Here is a 23,281-nt window from a genome sequence, read left to right on the forward strand (position 1 = left end):
ACGTACAGGATGGACCACCCAGAGCAAGGATAATGTTATAATTGGTAAGAAGTAGCTGTCACTCATTTCAGCCAAAAGAAGGGGGTGTTTGGAATTTTGTGGATGGCACAATGACCGCTTTTGTCTGTGCTTAGACAAAATTATGGAATGAACCTGTTTTGTCTCATGTCATTATGGCCTCAGAATAATATCGTCTCATGGTATTCTGCAAGGTTCTTATGCCCAACAGGAAATAACATGGCCTACCTGTAAATGCTAGGCCAGCTTCTGAATGTCAGGAGTTGCTATTACCCCCTTCCTCATTCATTACATTTATTAGTTTTATTCCCATATAAATTAGTTACCAAGTCCTATTAATTTTCTCACGTATCTCTGGGCTCTGTTCTGTTCCCTCCATCTTCTTTGCTTCCTCTGTAACCCAGGCCGTTGTCCTTTGTCATCTGAATGACTACATCAGTTGCTGAACAGTTCACCCAACATTTCATCTCCCTCCTGTTCTAGTCCATCAGCTCCCCTCCACTCTTTACCCACAATGATGTGGGTAAATAGAGCACCTCTGCTTAAAATCTCCTTTGGTTACATTACCAAATTGCTAATATTTAAACGGTAAAATTAAAAATCAGTAAGTTTAGCAAAGAAAATTGACTTTTTTCTTTTCTCCCTAAAAGGAATAAAAAAAGGCAGATGAGTGTATTTACATAAGGAATCAACTGAATATGGAGACTGTTTTGATATTCTGATTCCCTCTTAAGAAATTATGACTCAGTGTGAATCAACAGAGTGACAGGACTGCTAAAAAACTTACTGCATTATTGGCACCATTAGCAGAAGTGTATTTATTGTCCAGAACAAGAAATTTATGTGCAGTTCAGTTCTGGGTAATCCATTTTAAGAAAGACATTATTAGAAGAGTATGTCCAGAAGAGGGCAACCAGGATAGGAAGGTTCTGGAAACCATGTCATATGGATAATCAGAACAAGTGAGGCTTACAGAAAAATGAGGGATAGGACAAGTGTTTGCAAATATCCAAAGAGCTGTCATACACAGAAGGGAGTAAATTTATTTTGTACAGTTCCAGGAGTAGGATCAAGTCTGAAGACTACAAATCACAGGAAGATTGATTTCTATTCAATTGAAGAAAACATTTTCTAATAATCAGAACAGTCTAATAATGAGTTGGCTTCCTGGAAAGGTAATGAACTCCTAGTTACTAGAAGAGTTCAAGCCAAAGCTGAATAGTGGTCTGGAAAGTATACTGTAAAACAGGAGTTGCCAAATCTTTTGTTAAACGGGACAGTTCTTTAATTCTGTTGTGGTCTGATACTTTTATAAATTACCACACACACAAAAAACAAACCCTAAATTAGCAGAAATGAAAAGAAAAAAATTGAAAGTACAGGCTTAAATTTTTTACTATCTGATTCAATGAACTTTAAATTTCAGCAACTAGAATTAGAACAAACATAAAAGGGAAAAAGTGATTTAAAAAAACTTGCTCACTGAAAATGCACATTTAAGATTAGAAAATTTCTAGAACTCTTAACATTTTGTTCAATTGTAACTGAAGAAAATTATGAGTGAATTATTAATTCTCTAGATTAGACCATTATGTAATACTTTGAATAAATACTATGCATATTAATATTTTTAAGTTTTTAATGTGACAGATTAGCTAATTTATTAAAATATCTAATCCAGGACTGATAATACTACTTTCAGGGAATGATGTATATCAAAACTGCTTCTATGTGTTGCTTTAATATCATTCATAAGAAAAAACGGTATTTACAAAGGGATGATGATGAAAATGGAAAAAAGGGGTTTTAAAATAATTTCCACATGCTCGGACTATTCATTTTTAACTTTGTCCAAAATGAGGTGAGTGATGCTGTATTTTCAAAATTCATGTTCAATTCTTCACTAGTTACCAGTTTATAATTCAAATCATTTTTTGATGAAATAAATGGATTCCAGATCCATGAATTGGCTGTATCTGGACATTCTTTTAGTGGAAAATAAAATTCGAAGCATCCTATCAAATTCTTAACAGTTTGATAACTTTTTTGCAGATGTGCAACATCAAGATAATCACCTTCACTGGGAATTGTTGTAAATTATGGAACATGTAATAACAGTCTATAGAAACCCTATTCTTTCAAACTGCTACCTTTTGGTGTGCCCTTCAATTTGATCTGCCATTGAAAAACATGTTGCATTCCTGCCTTGCAAGGAAGAATTCTGAAGAGATCAAAAAAATTAATAACTCTAGTTGGCCAATTTATATTTTGAGACCAAACTGGTTTCTTGCAGTCGCACTAGATGTTCAAATATGCTCAAAAGAACTCACCCTCTGGATAACCATCATGTCTCAGCACGCAATCACAGTTGTTTATGATTGTCTTCCATATTATCATATAAAAAAAGAATAATCTTGAATTTACTGCATTAGCCTTTACATGATTTATAATCTTCAACAAGTCACTAAGCACACTGTTTAGTTCAGTTGACCAAGACTTTCTCAAAGAAAGAAGTGGTATGTTGACTTACATTCTGGGTCATGGTCCTTAATTTCGGTAACTACTCCAAAATGTTTTCTTGTCACTGCCACTACATATCCAATTGTATTCCTACACAGAAGTTCAAACCACAATCATTATGTTATGTTAGTTATGTTTTTCAGCAATGAAGCTGAAAAAAAGAATTCCTCCTTCCTATTACTATCATATTCTAATAGCACATAAACTAAAGGAATTGCCATATTAGCATTATCTATACATTCATACCCATCAATAAGGTTGCAGAGAAAAATAATTAGCTTTATTCATTCTATGAGTTAATCTACTCAAATATTTCAAGTTGTTAGGTTGTTGGTAAGTGACAATTAAACTACCTTCTCTGCCATAGATTCTCCCAACGTTTTCAAGAATTTTTGATGCAGTTTTTCACTAATGCCTTGACAATTACATGCATCTATATTAGTTTTAACAAGCTAAAATTGCTTACTTTATAAAGAACCTATAAAGCATACTGTTTATAAAATTGAATGTCTGCTTTTTCCAGCTTTTTAAATTCACTTATCTTTCTTTGAAACTGGTCTTTTGGCTTTGGACTTACCACTATGTCTAGGCCCAGGTATTGGGGAAAATTTACAGCAAAAGGGTCATGATAAAAATGTCTTCTATCTTGGTTGTGATGATGGTCACATGAATGTATACATTCGTTAAAGGTCATCAAACCACACATTTAAAATGTATTCATTTAATGTATATAAATTATACCTCAATAAATTTAAAAAATGGTTCTCCATGAAGCAATCTTCCCTAAATAATATAATCTCCAGTGACTGCTTCTCCTGAACTTGAATGATGGTATAAAATTTATCAATTGACTACTTAATGTCTTATCTTGGTCTCCAATATTGCCTTATTGTTTAGCTCTCCCCTCACCTCAACCCTTACTAACCACTGTGTGCAGGAGACACCGTTAAAATATACGAATTAAACTGATAAGGAAATTATCGGTTACTGAGTATATCAATGAGTGATCATTCAAGTAGAGATGGTTCATAAGTAAAGGTTATAAATTTCTTTTAAACACTGGAAAAGAACACTCTAATCAACTTTTGACTGAGGGCCAACCATATCACGTGCATTCAGCTCCGTCCCATAGATATGACAATCTAAACCCCAAATCAGTAATGGAATGGAATGGCCACAGTATTTGCTGTTTTTCCCTTCAAAAAGTAGAATTTATTTCCCTATTCCCTGAACCTGGGATGGATTTGTGGAAGTAATGTTGTGCCAGTTTGAAAACTAGGCCTTAAGAGACCTTGCAGTTGCCAGTCTCATACCCTTGAAACTCTGAAGCCATGTGAACAAGCCAGGCCTGACTTGCTGGATAATGAGAAACAGAAAGTTCTCCTTATGGCTCCAGCTGATGGTCACTCAATCAATCACCGGACATATGGGTGACACCAGCTAATACCAGCCAGGTTCATCAACCCAATTAAGACCTCAGATGCACTGGCAAACCCAGTCAGGATCAGGTGAACCCAACCTAGACAAGATTTACCCAGAACTGTAAACTAAATATAGGGTTTTTGTTTTCAGCTAATAAGTATTTGGGGTGACTTGTAACTTAGCAAATAGGTAACTGATATTCAAAGGTTCATCCAAAGTTCTCTTAAGAGACAGACCCTCCAAGTAGTTTTAAACACTTATTAAGAAGTCATTAAATCCTTTTTAAAAACACACATAAAAACCCAAAAAACACTGAAAGTGAAGGTTAAAGCTAACATGTAAAGAATAATTTACTTACCCCTGGAAATACTAATCAGAAAATAAGGTAGAGTGTCTCTGAATGGATAATTAGGATGAGTAAGAAAATGATCCAATGGCATGCTAGAGCTGGTTCACTACAATCTGAGATCCAATTATTAAATTTTCATAAATTTTGTGAGCCAGTTGTTAAACTGTTGATAGATCAAATCAGCCATGATGGCATTATTTACACCATGGAAATTGGCAAACATTACCAGCAGAGCCAGTTGTTGAACCTCTACTAGTATACGAGTAAGCACATCTGTAGTTGCAGGCTAATTTCATCAGTCTGTGTACGCATAAATATACATATAAAAATATCCTTAATGTTTAAAGACATTGGTTGATTCTGCCATGATGTGATCTTTGGCAAATCAATTAGTCTGACTGAATCTCAGTTCCCCTATCATCAAAGTATGTACCCAAAAATCATCTTGAAGGTGTCCTTCGTGTCTACTATTCTATCTTCTATGATCCCACTTATCATCCCCAATGATGAAAAAGGCCAACGGGACTAATTAAAATTGTCACACTGACCATGTTACTAACCACAAACTTTGCTCTAATTCGAGACAAATTTTAAAAAGTGATACATTAGTAATTCAATGTGCTTTGGATTATGGAGAAGGAAGAAGTGAACTCTGACTAGAAGCGAAAGGAGGGAAGGTCTGGGCAAGATATTTTGTCAATCAGGAATGAGGTCTCATCTTTGAATACATTGTGGCTTGAACTCTATAGGTGCTTAATAAAATTTACTGAAATAATTAGATGCCTGGAGAGAACATTAGAATATAATCTTGCTGAATTAAAGACTGACTCAGGGTTCTACCTGCAATTTCCAGATGTAATTGTGGAACTCTGCCTCAGTTTTTCCATCTAAAAATGTAATTTACAAGCAACACTGTAAGAATTTACACAATCACAACTGTGAAGCATTTTAGGTTCCTACGGGAAGATGCTATATAAATATGAGGTGATGTTACTAAATCAAAGCAGATGCCTTTGTGCAAAACTAGAAAGCTCATTACATATTCTTCCTGAGCATTTCTTCCTGTTGTGTTAAAATATTTTTTCTTTCAGAAGGTTAAACAGCACATTAGAAAATAGTAGGGGGCTAATGGCCGAACTATAATTGGGACAATATTTACAAATTATTTTGCTAAGAATATTAGCAAGTCATTTTGAACTTCTGAGAAAAAAAAGATCTAAGAATTCATTCCCTTTGACTGTAAGCCATGGAGACATTTATTTATGCCTTCAGCAAATAAAATAATTTGCTAACCTCTTGTGTTTATGTGCTGATACTCAAGTTGACTCGTTTCTGGAAATTGAAAAATACACATCTGAAACTGGAAAAATCTTCAAGTCAGGGTTTGTTCACATTGCTAGAGCCTTTCAAAATGAAGGCATATGAGGTCTTCTGTTCTTAAAAAAATGCTTGGGATCTAACTAAGGTTGCTTTCTCAGAATACGTGGAAACCACACTTTCCATGTTGCATATCAATACCATTCCAGTACTAATGTTGTTATGTACTTAGTTGCACGCAAGTAAGAACTAAGACATGATGTGATATAGCCTTTAATGAACTGAAAAACTATAGATTCTATTCCCAGGAAAAGACACAAGATACATATTTTCCAAATTCTACACAATTTCAGGAGTTTCATAGATATCCCCCAACCCCAAATCCCATTCATTAAATGGGAGGGTTACTATCCTCTACACTACACCAATTCTTTTATAAAATCATATGTTTGTGGTACAATGAATGTACCAGGCCATATTAAGCACTAGGGACACAGTGGTATACAGAGCCAGTCAGGGACCTTGCAAGTTATAGAGTTTACAGTCCTGTAGATAAGATAGATATTTATCAAAATAATCACACACACACACAAATGTTTAATTAAAAACTTTGATCAAGTGCTCCAGAGTAAGAATTTTATCTAACTTAGTTCAGATACCATGAGGGCAAGAAGAGAATGGAAGGAAATATTTAAAGCATTGAGAACAAAAAAATCCCACCAACCTAGAAATCTATACCCTGAAATATTATCCTTCAAAAGTGAAGGGAAATAAAAACTTCCTCAAACAAAAATTTAAAGAATTTGTTGCCAATAGACCTGTCTCGCAAATAAAATATTAAAAGTTCTTTAAAGAAAAGGAAAATGATACACGTCAGAAACTCAGATCTACACAGAGAAAGAGCAATGAAGAAGGAATAAGTGAAGGTAAAATATAAACTTTAACTCTTCTTATCCTTCACTGATCTAACGTAACTTTGTTTAAAAAATAGCAACAGGGGCACCTGGCTGGCTCAGTCGGTGGAGCATGCAATTCTTGACCTTGGCGTTGTGAGTTTGAGCCCCATGTTGGGTGTAGAGATTACTTAAAAATAAAAAAAAAAAAATCTTTAAAAAATAGCAACAGTGTATCTGATGATATGTATATATGCTTATATGAGAAATGAGTCACAGCAATGATACAAGAGACAGAAGGGAGGAATTAGGATTATTTTGTTACTATAAGGTACTTGCACTGCCATGAAGCAATATAGTGTTACTTAAAGTGGACTTGGCTTAGTTGCAAATATATATACACAATCACTCTAGGGCAACCACTAAAAAAGATTTTAAAGAAAGAAGTATATTACAACAGGGCCTGGCATGTACGAAGGCCTTAAGGATGAAAAAAAAAAAAAAGAATAACAGATGTGCTAAGGAGAGAAAACAGAATCACATAAATTAATCAAAACCAAAAAAGGCAGAAAAAGAGTAAAACACAAAAGACAGAAACAAGGGCAACAAACAGAAAACAGTAGCAAACATAGTGGATAATAACCCAACGATATCAATAATCACTTTGAATGTCAATGGTCCAAAGCATCAATTAAAAGACAGAGATTGTCAGAGTGGATAAAAAACAAGACTTAATTCTATGTTGTCTGTAAGAAACCCACTTAAAATGGAAAAACACACACAGATTAAGAATAAACAGAAAGAGAGAAATATATACTATAATAATACTATTCAAGAGAAAGCAGGAGTAGCTATATTAATTTCAGACAGAGCAAACTTCAGAGCAAGGAACCCTATCAGGGAAAAGAAGGGCATTACATAATGATAAAAGGGTAATTTTTCTAGAAGACATGACAACCGTTAATGTGTATGCACCTAACAACAGAATGCCAAAATATGTGAGGCAAAAGCGATAAAACTGCAAGGAGAAATAGATGAATGCAATATTATAATTGCAAACTTTAATCCCCTCTATCAGAAATGGACAGATCCAGCAGGCAGGAAATAACTAAGGACATAGCTGAACTCAATACCACCATCAATCAACTAGATATAACGGACATCTATAGATTACTTCAACCAACAACAGTAGAATACATATTCTTCTCAAGTTCACATGGAATGTTCACTAATATAGACCACATTCTTGGCCATATAACACAACTTACCAAACTTAAAATAGAAATTATACAATGTCTGCTCTCAGACCACAATGGGATTAAACTAGAAATCATTTACAGAAAGACAGCTGGAAAATCCCCAAATACTTGAAGATTAAATAACACACTGCTAAATAACACATGAGTCAAGGAAGAAATATCAACAGAAATTAAACAGTATTTTGCACTAAATGAAAATGAAACAAACCTATCAAAATTTGTAAGATGCAGTGTTTAAGCCATGCTTGAAGGGAAATTTTAGCATTGAATATATGTGTTAGATAAAGAGAAAGATTTAAAATTAACCAACCATCTAAATTTCCACCTTAGGGAACTAGAAAAAGAAGAGCAAATTAAATCCGAAGTATGCAGAAAAAAAAGAAATAATGAGAATTAGAGTAGAAATCAATAAAATTGAAAACAGGAAATCAATAGAAAAAACTGATAAAACCAAAGGCTGTTCTTCATAAAGATCAATAAAAAATAGTAAGTCACTAGCCAGGATAAGTAAGAAAAAAAGACAAGACACCAATTGCTGATACTAGAAATGGAAGAGGGGCCATTACTACAATTCCCATGGACAACTCTACACCCACCGATAACTTAGATGAAGTAGACCAATTCTTTGAATCTGACAAAACTCGCACAAGATATAGACTACTTGAATAAGCCTGTATCTATTAAACAAATTGCACTGGGACGGCTCGGTGGCTCAGTCTGTTAAGTGTCTTCCTTCAGCTCAGGTCATGATCCTGCGGTCCTGGGATTGAGTCCTACATCAGGCTCTTTATGCTCACCTACATCAGACTTTTGCTGGGCAGGGAGTCTGCTTCTCCCTCTGCCTGCCGCTCCCCCACTTGTGCTCACGTGCTCTGACAAATAAATAAAATCTTAAAATAAATAAATAAATAAATAAATAAATAAAATATGGAAATTGCATCAATAATAACCTTCCAGAACATAAAGCACCAAGCCCAGATGTGAATTCTACCAAACATATAAGGAAGAAATAATAACAATTCTCTACAATCTCTTTCAAAAGATAGAACAGAGGGAATATTTCCTAACTCATTCCATGAGGCCAACATTACCCTAATACCAAAACCAAAGACATTGCCAGAAGAGAAAACTACAAGCCAATATCTAAAATGAATATAGATGCAAAAATCCTCAACAAAGTATTAGTAAATCAAATTGAAAAAAAGTATAAAAGAGAATTATGCACCATGATCAAATGGGATTTATGCCAGGTATATAAGGCTGGTTCAACTTTCAAAAAGCAATTAATGGGGGCGCCTGGGTGGCACAGCGGTTAAGCGTCTGCCTTCAGCTCAGGGCGTGATCCTGGCATTATGGGATCGAGCCCCACATCAGGCTCTTCCGCTATGAGCCTGCTTCTTCCTCTCCCACTCCCCCTGCTTGTGTTCCCTCTCTTGCTGGCTGTCTCTATCTCTGTCGAATAAATAAATAAAATCTTTAAAAAAAAAAAGGCAATTAATGTAATCCTCCAGTATTGAAGAAGGAGAACAAAGTTAGAGGACTGACACGATCTTATTTCAAGACTTACTATAAGGCTACAGTTATCAAGAGAGTGTGGTGCTAGTGAGCTAATAGACAAAATATTTCAACAGAACAGAACAGGAGAGCCTAAAAATAGAGCCATATAAATATAGTCAACTGATTTTTGACAAAGAAGTAAATGCAATACAATGAAGCAAAGATAGGCTTGAAATAGGGGGAAGGTATATGTTGGGATATGGGAAATATCTGTACCTTCCCTTTAATTTTGCTGTGAACCTAAACTGTTCTAAAAACTAAAGTCTTTCACTTTTTTTTTTTTTTGAAGATTTATTTGTTTGACTGGGGGAGGGGTACAGGGAGAGGGAGAGTGTCTTAAGCAGATTCTGCACTGAGCACAGATCCTGAGATCATGACCTGAGCTGAAACCAAAAGTCAGACACTTAACCAACTGCCACTCAGGTGCCCCTAAAAATAAAGTCTTTTAGAAAAAAGTAAAAGTATCCACTAGGATGTTAATGACAGTATTATTTATAATAGGGGACAAAGAGAAACAATGATTATGTCTAAAAGTAGGGAGTTAATTATGATAATCAGATTATACAGTAATATGCATTTGTTACACGAGAGTAATGATATGGCAAAAAAAATCAGTTATATTAAATGAAAAAAGGAAGTTAAAAAATAGCATGCATAATTAATACTACTTTTATTTTCTGACATATATTTATGCAGTGAAATAAAATGGAAGAAGGAGAGCAAAAATTTTAGTGTTATCTTTACAAGGGATAATTATGGGTAATTTTTAGTTTCTATTTATCTACTTTTTAATTAAAAAAATAATAATGTACTATGTTCACTGTTTAAAAACATCATTATAAAAATTCAGTAGCTCAGTAGATACTAGTGAAGTAGATACAATCATCCTTAGAAAGGACCATTTTTTGCTATTGGCCTAGCAAAAAGTATAATGCCTCTTCACATGTATTAGCGGTTTGGTAAATGCTTAACAGGTAGATCAACAGAATGAATAATGGACTCAGAATATCTCAACACATAAGTTCACTACTGCCATTTATTCTAGCACTCATTCTTACCTAAAGAACATCCAAATATTCTCTGGTAGAAGCACTTTAAACTACTACCTTTGGGTGAGCAACGTTTGAATACAACACTATGTGAGAGTGCCCTCTGGTGGTTTCACCGACAGTGCTTTTTATCAGCTTGAGGTGTGTTGCTCCACCTTACCAATGGACACAGAACTGGGTCGTTAAAAAAAAAAAAAAAAAAGAACTCAGTAGTAAATTTTTCATGAAGCTCAATTAATTCCATTTAAAGGACCGTCCCACCTTATGAAGTTTTTAAGTTTCAGGGAAAAAGGAGACAAATAAGTGGACATTTAATAAAATGTTAGTGATGACAGGTAAGTTACTACTCCTGGGGTAGTGGGGAATGGAAGAAGCAGAAAGGAGGTGACGATGGTGATGGAATATGTACTTATTTAGCAAAACTAAATAACAGCAATCCATGAAAACCAAAATTCCAGCAACTACAGTATTACTCTGTATTTCCAGCACAATAAGATTGAAGTTAATTCTCCAAAGCTTTGACATGTGGATGTGATGTTTAGGTATTTTACAGTTGAACAATCTCTGTTTAGTACATCTTTGTACTTAGAAAAAAATTTTTTATTTAATTAAATTCCTTATTCTTCCTACTTTTAAAATGTGGCATATCTCAATCTTAATAAAAATTTGGATATAAATCAACCTGAAAAAATTTAACCACTTTTCAACGTCATTAAACTTGTCTGGTAAATATTTCTGATTATTAAGTTCTACCAACTTATTTTTTTTGATCTTTCCCCCCAGATTAATGTATTAATGAAAAAAGTAAGCCACTAAAAAACATTTCCTTTTGGTAACAGAGGGTGGCCATTATTAATTAGTTCCTTTACTCTTCCCTATTTATTATTCTGTAGATTCTACAAAATACTTAAACCTTCAGCAAGAGTTCCTTTATTAAAAGAACTAGATTAAACAACAGACTTAAAATAAGTTTTCATTTCAATGAATTTCATTTCAATTTCACTTTACTGAAATCATTTTTCACACCAAATTTTAAAATACCACAAATATTTTACAAGTCTGAATAAAACACTTTTCCACCTTCTTAAGAGATTCCTCACCTCCTAAATAGAACTCACAGGAGCAGTAATGCCATCAAGGATCACATATAAGGCGGTAGTGACAATCAACAGCAGAATAATCTACTAACATTCTCACAAACTAGTTTAGTGATATCAACATTTTTTTTTAAAAGATTTTATTTATTTATGTGACAGACAGCCAGCGAGAGAGGGAACACAGCAGGGGAGTGGGAGAGGAAGAAGCAGGCTCCCAGCGGAGGAGCCCGATGTGGGACTCGGAGGAGCCCGATGTGGGACTCGATCCCAGAACGCCGGGATCACGCCCTGAGCCGAAGGCAGCCGCTTAACAACTGCGCTACCCAGGCGCCCCTAGTGATATCAACATTTTAACCAGAGCTGCATGTGTTCTGAAGCTAGCATAATTTTTAAAAGAGCCAGAAAAAAAAAATCTCAAAAAAAAATATATAAACTGTAAGCAAAATGTACTTTCTTTCTAGGAAAGTACACTCTTGGGTGAAAGAAAATACCCTTTTGTCACTGTAATATACTGTAAAAAAGCTTTGGGGCCTGACCGTTTGGATTTTGGCTCTCCCATTTGCTAAGTAGGTAGGGTTCAAGTCACTTGGCCTTCCCATAAAATGGGGATGATGCTCTTTCTTTAAAGAATTATTGCGAGAATTTAATAATGATGTATATAAAGGACCCGGCAGACAGTAGAACTAATTAAAATGTAATTACAGTTGACCCTTGAACAACAAGGGGGTTAGAGATACCAATCGCCATGCACTCAAAAATCCATCTATAACTTTGACTTCCCAAAAACTTAATCGCTAACGGCCTACTGTTGACTGGTGGCCTTACCGATAACATTAATGTTCAATTAACATATATTTTACATGTTATATGTACTTTATATTGTATTCTTACAGTAAGGCTGGGGAAAAGAAAATGTTACTAAGAAAATCATCAGAAAGAGAAAATACATTTACAGTACTGGACTATATTCATCCAAAAAAAAATCTGTGTATAAATGGACCCGCACAGTTCAAACTCGTGTTGTTTAAGGGTCAACCGTAACTTAATTTAGAAGTCACAAGAATTGTCACATTAATTTTCTGAGTGGGCCTCATGAGTTTCTTTTCAAAGGCAATTTAAAAATCTCCTTGAGAATCAGGAGTACCATGCACATTTCTATTAATCACATTTATACTACTAATAATATATGGCTGATAATGTAAAAATAGTTAATCACACTAGACACATAAAAATAAATGGCAGACCTTAATATCTCAAAAGTAAAGTAAGATGAAGTAAGTTTCTGTAAGTAAGAATGTCAAATCCACGATACCCTAATATATATATAGATATATATATAGATATATATATATCTATATATATCTATATATATAAAGAAATATACATTCTAATATATGAAGACATTTTATTATTTTGCTATATAACATATTAGTGAATATACTCCATTGCATTTTCAAATGGCAAATGAGACACAAGATAACATATTTTGATTCCTGAAAACCTCAGTATCATCTGTCTTTTGGAGGATCCAGTTTCCTACGACGTCTATGATACCTTTAAAAGAAGAAAATATTTAAGATATTATTTTAGTAAATGTTAACTGTTCTTGAAAGAAATATCAAATTTCTATGATTAGTTCGTTATTCATTAGTACTCAATGAAATCAATGAAACCTTACATATATTATATATATTATATATATTATATATATTATATATTATTATATATATATAAGGTATATATATACATATAATGTTAGCTAAATCCAAGATAAATATTTAAATTTTTCTTAATAAGAGGCCACATTTCCCCACTGTGAAAACCGTTTTCCACTAAATAAGCATTTTAGAAAGGTTTTCTTCCTGCTTTTGAGGTTGATTTCAATAAGGTAACCTGGATAATTGATCCTTAATTAAAACTTAATAATTGTCTTGGGGTGCCTGGGTGGCTCAGTCAGTTAAGTGGCTGTCTTCAGCTCAGGTCACAATCCCAGGGTTCTGGGATGGAGCCCCACATCAGGCTCCCTGCTCAGTGGGGAGCCTGCTTCTCCCTCTCCATCTGCCCCTCCTCCCGGCTCATGCTTGCTTGCTCTTCTCTCAAATAAATAAAAAATAAAATCTTAAAAACAACCCACAAAAAAACAAATTAATAATTGCCTTTTGAACATGCTCTATTAAAGTTTTATTTATAAGGGGGCATTCCCCCCTAAATGGAGGTCTCTTAAGCTACAAAATCATGTTTTAATACACAACAGAATTCAAATAATAATATGTTTATAGAAAATGTACATCACAAAAACTGGACGAAGTGCAAACAGTGAGGAACTTTTGTTTTTGCAATCACGATATTTTAAAAATCATAATGTCCAACCCAAGCACAGGTGTGATGAAATAAAGCAACATCAGACACGACTGGTTAAAGTATTAACTGGTACAATACTTATGAAAAGCAGTGTGGCAATATGTATCAAAAAATATTTTTAAATAGTCATAGCTTTTGATCCAGTAATTCCTCTTCTGGAAATCTAGGCTAAAGCATATAGAAAAATAGTTAAAATATTAACTATCTTAATAGTAAAATATTAAATATTAATCTGGGAGGTAGAGATGCAGGACGCACATTTATATACACGGTATGATTAAAGCCATGTAAAAATACACAAACTAACAACACTTACGACAGATATAAAAAGAAAAATGAAATGCATTGTTAGCAGTGACTGACTTTGAGTGATTTCACCAGGGAGAATTTTTCTTTTTGCTTCTTTGCATTTCCTTATTTTCTTTATTGATTTAAGAGAATTTCTACATAGCGTACATGTGTTTATGGTGATGAGTTCTCTTCAAAAATTCCCTTACGACCAGATTTTGGCAAGTTGGTCTAAGTTTTATTTACTTTTTTGTGAATGGGGAAATCCAGTGTAAGGATTTCTATACCATAAATGGTAAGACATGTATTTATGCTCTTTACTTATGATTAAGATATTGAAAGCATTCTTTTTTGCTTATCTTATGGTTTCATACAGGCAGCTCTCCTATACATTGTTTTTTGATACTGATTTTTTGAAAACTGGAAACCAGAAATTTAGTAGAAAAAATGAAGTACATCTATATACAATAACACAGAACATTAAGTTGTAGGATAACACATACAGCATAATACAATTTACATAAACTTTTCTACATGTACTTATACTGGCTTAGAAAAATTATAGAAAATAATCATTTTCTTAAGGGTTCCAGTTATGTGCCAGATAATCAAGGTTTTACTATTGCAACCCTGAACGGTGTTCTCTCAAAGCAGCTAGTGACCAGAACAGGGGTTTGGGAAGTCACGCTTCCTTTTTTTTTGTTTTGTTTTTAAAGATTTTATTTATTTATGGGGAGAGAGAGAGAGAGAGCATGTACACATGAGCGGAGGGGAGGGGCAGAGACAGAGGGAGAAGCAGACTCCCACAGAGAAGGGAGCCAGACATGGGGCTCAACCCCAGGACCCTGAGATCATGACCCAAGCTGAAGGCAGACGCTTAACCAGTCGACTGAGCCACCCAGGTGCCCGAGAAATAAGAAATTATGATGAATTTCAATATCTGTTACAATCATTAGCCAGGAGCAAGCACTTTAATTATAGGGTGCCCTTATAACTTATCATCAGACTCAGACCCTTGAGAGAATTAAAAACCCACCCTATTAATAATTAACAAGAGAGTTAAACCAAGACTATTCATGGAAAACCAAGACACACTGTTAACCTTCTTAAATTATACAATGACTCAGGGACATCTGATTTATCTGTCTACAGTTCTTAATCCAGAACAGAACTTTATCTCCCGGTTCACACTGCAGCCTGATGTTCAAATCTGTTTCCTACTGATGGGGTAACTAATTTTTGTGACCTCCGTGGAAAAATAATAAAATAGTTATTTAAATAAAAGAATACTGCTATTCATACATTTATAGGATTGATCTATATTTCAAGATATTTAAAATTATTTTCCAAATCCTCCTTATTTTCCATCCAGCCTTCCTTCAACCCTTCCATCCTTCTTCCTTCAACATACCTTTATACCTAGTAGAGCTATGTTAGCTTACATCTTCTTTTTTAAGAGGTATTACGAGAATCAGGATCACTTACCCATTCACTTATTAATTTTTAGATGTGTGAGAATCCACTACATGCCAGCGACTACTTCTAGGTGCTAAGAATTCTGTAGTACACAAAACAAGACAAAAATCTCTGCCCTCATGAAACTTATGGTCAGGGAAGGTTTCAGGGAGCAAAAACCCAAAGGAAGTGAGAAAGCTAGGTTTGCTGATACTAGCAGGAAAAGAATTCTATGTAGCATGAACAGCAAGTATAAGGGCTTTGAAGGAAAGCATGTTCAAGGAACGGCCAAGAGGCCGTGTGGCTCTAACAGAGTAAACAAGGAAGAGAACAATAGGAAATGAGAATGGAGAGGTAATGTAGGATCAGATCACACAGGTTCTTATAGGTAACAGATGGGAACAAACAGGGAACTACTGGAAGGTTTTCAACAGAAAAATTTTAAGAACTAAGGGAAGTTTTAACAAGGTTACTCTGCCAATATGCTAAGAACAGACTATAGAGAAGTAAAGCAGAAGGAGGGAGACCAGTTAGGAAATGACTTCAGTAAACCAGGCAAAAGACAGTGGCATGCACCAGGATAGTGGCAAAAGGAATGGTGATAAATGGTCAAATGTAGATACATTTTGGGAGACAGAGGATAGGATTTGCTGCCAGACCAGTTGTTGGGTGTGAGACAAAGAGAAGAGTCAAGAATGACACCAAGGTTTCTGGCCCAAGGCACAAGAAGGGAACTAGCATTAACTAAGGGAAGGGGGCAGGAGAAGCTGGTTTGTAGGAGACCATCAGAGGCTCAATTAGAGACAATATTAAGTTAGGGATGCCTATTAGACATGTCAAGTGGGCAGGTGGATGGATATACAGTTCTGGAGGTCAGGGGACAGGTCTTGACCAGAGATAGAATTGGGAGCCGTTAGCATGCAGAAGGTATTTAAAGCCATAAGACTGGTTGAGATCATGTGTTAGAAAATGGGACAGGAAAGAGCAGAGAACCAAAGACTTGAGCACTCCCAAATTGATAGATAAAAAAGATGAAAAGGAAACAGTAGGACAAACCAAGATAGTATATGAACTTCAGATACATAAAAAGAGTTTCAATGAAGTTATTAAGATTGAATTAATGAGAAAAATAACAGAAAACCCACACACAACCATTAGGGACTGTAATATTGCTAAAATGATGTGTTCTGGAAAGAATTATAATGGAAAGAATGCACCATCACTTTTGATTTTTTTTCATGCCAACTGAGGAAGACTGAAGAAAGGAAAAACAGCTTGTACACAAATGCTAGCAACTAAGGGCATTGACATACTTGCTTCCTGAGTACTGGCAACCCTAAAGGCCAATAGGAGATACCTCAGAGGCTGCTGGGGAGGGCAAAACAACTCAGAATCATGTCCTTAGCAATTATTTACAAAGGGGCTATCTAACACAAATTGCTGTTGGGGATACAAAAAAAAAAAAAAAAGGATTTGCATAAGAGGCACCTTTCAAAGAATACGTTCAAAGTTCCATGACTTCAGGTAAATATAATGTAATGGCTAGGCTAGATTAATTTGTTTTCATACCCACAATATCATCTAATAGGAAGCAGTAGGAGCCGCATGGTTACATATGTTATCTTTTGAAATCAACCTTTGCACAAATGAATGTACAAATAGTCATTCGGGCAAAGGTAGAGGGTAAGGAACTAAAAGTTTCTTTTAAACCCAAACCCAACGTCCTGAGTTTTCTCATCACCCACTTCCCACACTAAAAATTCGAAACAGCGCTAGCACCCACTCTCAGCATAAAGCCCAAATCTAAGATTCTTTGAATTGCCATCCCAAAGTAAATATGATCACCAGGATCAGGAAAAGTAGTAACAATATTAACTTCAGCCTTCCAGACCAGAGATAATCTAATCACCAATGTTTATTGGCCATTGGGCTATTTCACAGGATCAGTTTTGTATAGTCATACTACCTACACTTCCAGCCCACCCACTCTGGGTGAGGTCAGTAATTAAATGCATGTAGGTTCAGAACTGAATGAAGTTAGGCAACACCTTGGGATCATAAAACTCACTTTGCTGACCTTGATTAAGAATTTGATAATAAGGAACATTTACTCTGAGACTCTCCTAAATAAAATGGAAATTGAATAAACCCACAGAATTTGACAGCTAAACTCTGGAAATAAAACTTCTAAGAATCACTGAGAAATTTACCAGTGGATCATCCCCAAAACTACCATAAATGAAGTACTATTTCAAAGAAAAACTGAACACCTTCAAGAAGCTGTGAGGATAATTAGGTAAGATAGTATTTCATCAGATAGCAACTGAGCACCCACACACTGTATTAAGAATATTGTATTAGAGATCATGTGGAAAAGTACAAAAGATGCATTCCTGATGAAGAGAGAATAACCTACAGCAGGAGATGTAAACAAAAAATTACCCACAAATATAAATACAACATTAACAGATAGCTAAACCACCTATAGTTATAGATAGTTGGGTTAATAGGGGTAACAGCTATTCAAAATTACTATACTCAAATTAAATTTCATGAGGAAAGTGAGCTAAGAGCAAATGGTAGAAAAATGAAAGTACTGAAATCAAAGGAAACAGCATTTAAGATAGCTTGATACTGAAATGAAAAGTCAAACTGGACGAAAAAGCAAAAATCCAATTATATACTACTTCTAAGAAACCCACCTGAAACATAAAGACACAGACAGATTAAAAGAACAGAAACAGATAGATTTTGTAAACACTAGTCAAAAGAAGGCTGGATAGGCTATATTAATACAGATAAAATATATTTCATATAATAAATATTAGCATCAATGAAAAGAAGACTTCATAAAGATAAAGGTGTCAATTCATCAAGAAAATATAATAATAAACATATATACAACTGATAACAACTTCAAAACATATGAACACAGATAGAATTAGGAAGAGAAATAGAAAAATCCATAGTACAGATGTAGAATTCAATGTTCCTCTAGTAATAATCAATTAGATAAACAGAAAATTAGTGAGGGTATAGAAAAACTTGAACAATACTACCAGCCAAGCAGACCTAACTGATATTTTTAGAACACTACCAGCAATAATGGCAGAATATACATCTACTTTTCAAATGTATGTGAAACATTCACCAAGAGAGACCATAATCTGGGCCATAAAACAAATCTTAATCAATTTAAAGACTGAAATCATACAAAGTATGCTTTGTGATCACAACTAGAAATCAGTAACGGAAAGGTATCCGAAAATTTTCAAAATATTTAGAATTTAACTCACTGATAAATAATCCATGGGTCAAAGAAGAAATCAAAAGAGAAACCAGAAAACATCTTAAACTGAATGAAAGTGAAAACGCATCAAAATTTGTGGGATGTGCTAAAGCAGTGCTTAATGGGAAATTTACAGCATTAAAAACTTAAATTAAAAAAGAAGACAGTTTCTAAACAATAAGCCTTAAGAAACTAGAAAAGGAACAAATTAAACCCAGAGTAAACAGAAGGAAGGAAATAACAAGGAGCAAAAACAGAAAACTGGGGCTCCTGGGTGGCTCAGTTAGTTATGCATCCAACTCTTGATCTCAGCTCAGGTCTTCATTTCAGGGTAGTGATTTCAAGCCCCAGTGTAGAGCCTACTTAAAAAAAAAGAAAAAAAGAAAAAAAAGCAAGCAAGTAAGTAAGAAAGAAAGGAAAGGAGGGAGGGAGGGAGGGAGGGAGGGAGGGAGGGAACAGAAAGACAAAAGAATCAATTAAACCAAGAGCTGGTTCTCAAAAAAAATCAACAAATTAACAATACCAGTAATGAGAGAAATTACATCACTACAGATTATGAAAATACTAAAAGGATAATAAAGGAATATTATAAACTATGTACAAAGAAATTCAATCTAGGTAAAATGGGCAAATCCTGAAGGAATTTGATACAAACTGCCAAAGCTCCCTCAAGAAGAGATAAACTGAATAGTCCTATCTATTGTGTACAGAAGTTGAATTTGCAGTTAAAAATCTTTCCACAAAGAAAATTCCAGACCCAAATGGCTTCACTGGTAAATTCCAACATTAAGAAACAATATCCATTCTACACATACTCTTCCCAGAAACTGAAGAGGAGGAAATAGTACCAAACCTACTCTATGTTGCAAGCATTACTCTGAAACCAAAACCAGACAACGATGTTATAAATCTATAGACTAATATCCTAATAAACAAAGATGTAAAAATTCTACAACAAAATTTTAGCAAATAGAATCCGAACTACATTATGTATATATACATATACACACATATATATATCATGACCAAATGAAGTTTAGTCAGGAATGAAAGGTTGGTACATTTGAAGTCATTCAATATAATTCATCACATGACTAAAAAAGAAAAACGTTATGATCATTTTAATAAATACAGAAAAAAGCATCTAACAAAATTCAACACCCATTCATGTTAAAAAAAACTCTCCACTGCAGGAATAGAAGGGATTTTCTCAACCTGATAAAAGGCATCTATAAAAAGACCCAACCTGATAAAGAGCATCTATAAAAAGACCCATATTGAAACATCACAATTAATGTTTAAAGACTCAATGCTTTCCCTCACTAAAACTGGAAAAAAAGCAATGTCCATTCTCAATACTTCTATGGAACACTGTACTTAAGACTCTAAGCTGTGCAATAAGGCAAGAAAAAGAAATAAAAAGCATACAGATTGTAAAAGGAGAAGTAAAATTGCCTTTATTCAATGATACCATGATCATCTACATAGAAAATCCTAAGGAATATATCTAAAAAGCTACTAGAACTACTCTCAAGATCACAGGAGACAACATCAATAAACAAAAATCAATCATATTTCTACAACAAATAAAACTGTATTACAAACAATAAATCTTTGGAAACCGAAATTAAAAACCCAATACTATTATTTATAATAGCATAAAAATTATGAAATATTTGAAATAAATTTAACAAAAAATGTACCATACTCATACACTGCAAATTATATAAAACACTGTTAAGTGAAAAAATTCTAAAGACTTAAATAAATTAAGAAATATACCATTTTAATGATCAGAAAGATTCCATACCATTAAGACAGCAATTCTGAACCTGATCTAAAGACTGAATGGCAATCTCCTTCAAATCCCACCAGGCTTTTTGTAGAAACTGATAAGCTGATTCTTAAATTTATATGGAAATGCAAAAGACCTAAGATTGCTGAGACAACTTTGAAAATAAGAACAAAATTAAAGGACTTTACCTAATTTCAAAACTTAAAGTTATTTAGCCAAAACAGAATGGTATGGCAAAGATAGACAATGGAACAATATAGAGTCCAGAACCCACATATATGGTCAACTGAGTTTCAACGAAGTTGGTAGGGCAATTAAGTGGTAAAAGATAATATATTCAACTAATAGTGTTGGAACAACTGGATATATATATATATATATATATATATGCCAAAAAAATGAACCTCAACTTATGCCTCACACCATATATAAAAATTAACTGTAAATGGATCAGAAACCTAAATGTTAGAGCTTAAATTATAAAACTTCTAGAAGAGAACACAGAAGAAAGTCTTAGTGACCTTGGATTAGGCAAAGATTTCAAAGTAGAATGTAAAAAACCTGAACTAAAAGGAAAAATTTGTAAATTGGACTTTGTGAAAATTATAAAAATTTTTGACCTTCAAATGACACTATTAAATGAAAAAGCAAGCCACAGAGAGAAAATATTTACAAGACGTATATCTCACAAAGGACTTTGATCCACAAGTTTTACGCCATAATAAGACAACTAATTGGCTTTTTAAAAATAGTCAAAAGCTTTTTACAGATATTTCACCAAAAAAACCCCAAACAAAAAAAACCTCCCAAACATACAAAGGCCAATAAGCACATGAAAAGATGCTCAAAATCATTAGCAATTAAGAAAACATAAATTTTTTTTAGAAGGAAATGACTTGTATTTTTTTAAATAATTTTTATTTTGTTATATTAGTCACCATACAGTACATCCCCAGTTTTTGATGCAGTGTTCCATGATTCATTATTTGCATATAACACCCAGTGCACCATGCAATATGTGCCCTTCTTAATACCCATCACAGGCCTATCCCAACCCCCCACCCTCCTCCCCTCTGAAGCCCTTGGTATGTTTCCCAGAGTCCACAGTCCCTCATGGTTCATTCCCTCTTCTGTTCCCCTCCCTTCAATCTTCCCTTCCTTCTCCTACCGATCTTCCTATTTCTTATGTTCCATAAATGAGTGAAACCATATGATAATTGTCTTTCTCTGCCTGACTTATTTTACTTAGCATAATCTCCTCCAGTCCCGTCCATGTTGCTGCAAATGTTGTGTAATCGTTCTTTCTGATGGCTGAGTAATATTCCATTGTATATATGGACCACATCTTCTTAATCCAGTCATCTGTTGAAGGGCATCTTGGCTCCTTCCACAATTTAGCTATTATGGACAATGCTGCTATGAACACTGGGGTGCATATGGCCCTTCTCTTCACTACGTCTGTATTTTTGGGGTAAATACCCAGTAGTGCAATTGATGGATCATAGGGTAGCTCTATTTTTAACTTTTCGAGGGACCTCCACACTGTTTTCCACAGTGGCTGTACCAACTTGCATTCCCACCAACAGTGTAAGAGGGATCCCCTTTCTCCACATCCTCTCCAACATTTGTTGTTTCCTGCCTTGTCAATTTTTGCCATTCTAACTGGTGTAAGTTGGTATCTCAAGGTGATTTGAATTTAGGGAACCGTAAGTTTAAACCACAATGAAATACTACTACTCACTCAACAGAATGACTGAAGTTAAAAAAGAATGATAATAGCAAGTGTTGGGAAGGATATGGAGCAACTGGAACTGTCACACACTGCTGATGGGAATGAAAAATGGTTCAGCTACTTTGACAGTTTCTTATGAATTTAAACATGTCCTTATCATATGACCAACTAATCCTACCCCTAGGTATTTACCCAAGGGAAATGAAAATATGTCAATAATGACTTGTACTTGAATATTTATGCAGCTTTAGTCATAACAGCCCCAAACTGTGAAGAATCCAAAATGTCTCTCAACTGTTGATTAGATAGACAAATTGTGGTCTATCCATACAAGAGAATATTACTCAGAAATAAAAAGGGATAAACTACTGGTTAACATAACAACAAAGATGAATCTCCAAAGCATTATACTAGGTTAAATTAGGCAGACACAAAAGGCTTCAGACTGTAATTCCATTTACATGAAATTCTAGAAAGGGAAAAACATGAAATTCTAGAAATTCATGAAATTCTAAAAGGTGACAGGAAGGAGATCAGTGACTGCCAAGGGTGGGGGTTAAAGGGAAGAAGCTCACGGCAAAGGAGATAACTTTTTAAAGTGATGAAACAGTCTTTATTCTGACTGTGGTAGTAATCATACAATTGTATACACATTTGTCAAAACTCATCACAGTGTATACTTAAAACTGGTGAATTTTTCTGTATGTAAATTATACCTCAAAACAATCTAAGAAAAGATGCTTCAAAAAGAGTAAGAAGGAAACTATGAGTAGGAGACACTATTAATAATTATCATTACCATATTATCACTGAGCATATACTATATGCTAGCTGCTTAACTTACATGATTATATTTTATCTCAAAACCACCACCATGCAG

At 34.4% G+C, this 23,281-nt stretch overlaps 1 protein-coding gene across 4 annotated transcripts in view; it reads right to left on the bottom strand.

Moving 5' to 3' along the window:
* Positions 1–1,621: 1,621 nt before the first annotated feature.
* The window catches only part of MRPL42 (mitochondrial ribosomal protein L42), a 41,914-nt gene continuing 20,254 nt past the window's right edge, over positions 1,622–23,281 (bottom strand). For 2 of the 4 annotated variants that reach the window (XM_087868860.1, XM_087868859.1), the window contains exon 6: positions 1,622–2,628. In XM_087868860.1, the coding sequence (XP_087724986.1) occupies positions 2,520–2,628 (109 nt within the window). In that variant the 3' untranslated portion in view covers positions 1,622–2,519. Of the gene's footprint in view, positions 2,629–7,009; positions 13,036–23,281 lie in introns of those variants that run through there. The other 2 variants (XM_087868858.1, XM_045779665.2) reach the window with 2 other exon arrangements.

The sequence above is a fragment of the Ursus americanus genome, chromosome 17 (assembly GCF_024610735.1).
Source record: "Ursus americanus isolate L20-20 chromosome 17, mUrsAme1.1.p, whole genome shotgun sequence".
NCBI lineage: Eukaryota > Metazoa > Chordata > Mammalia > Carnivora > Ursidae > Ursus > Ursus americanus.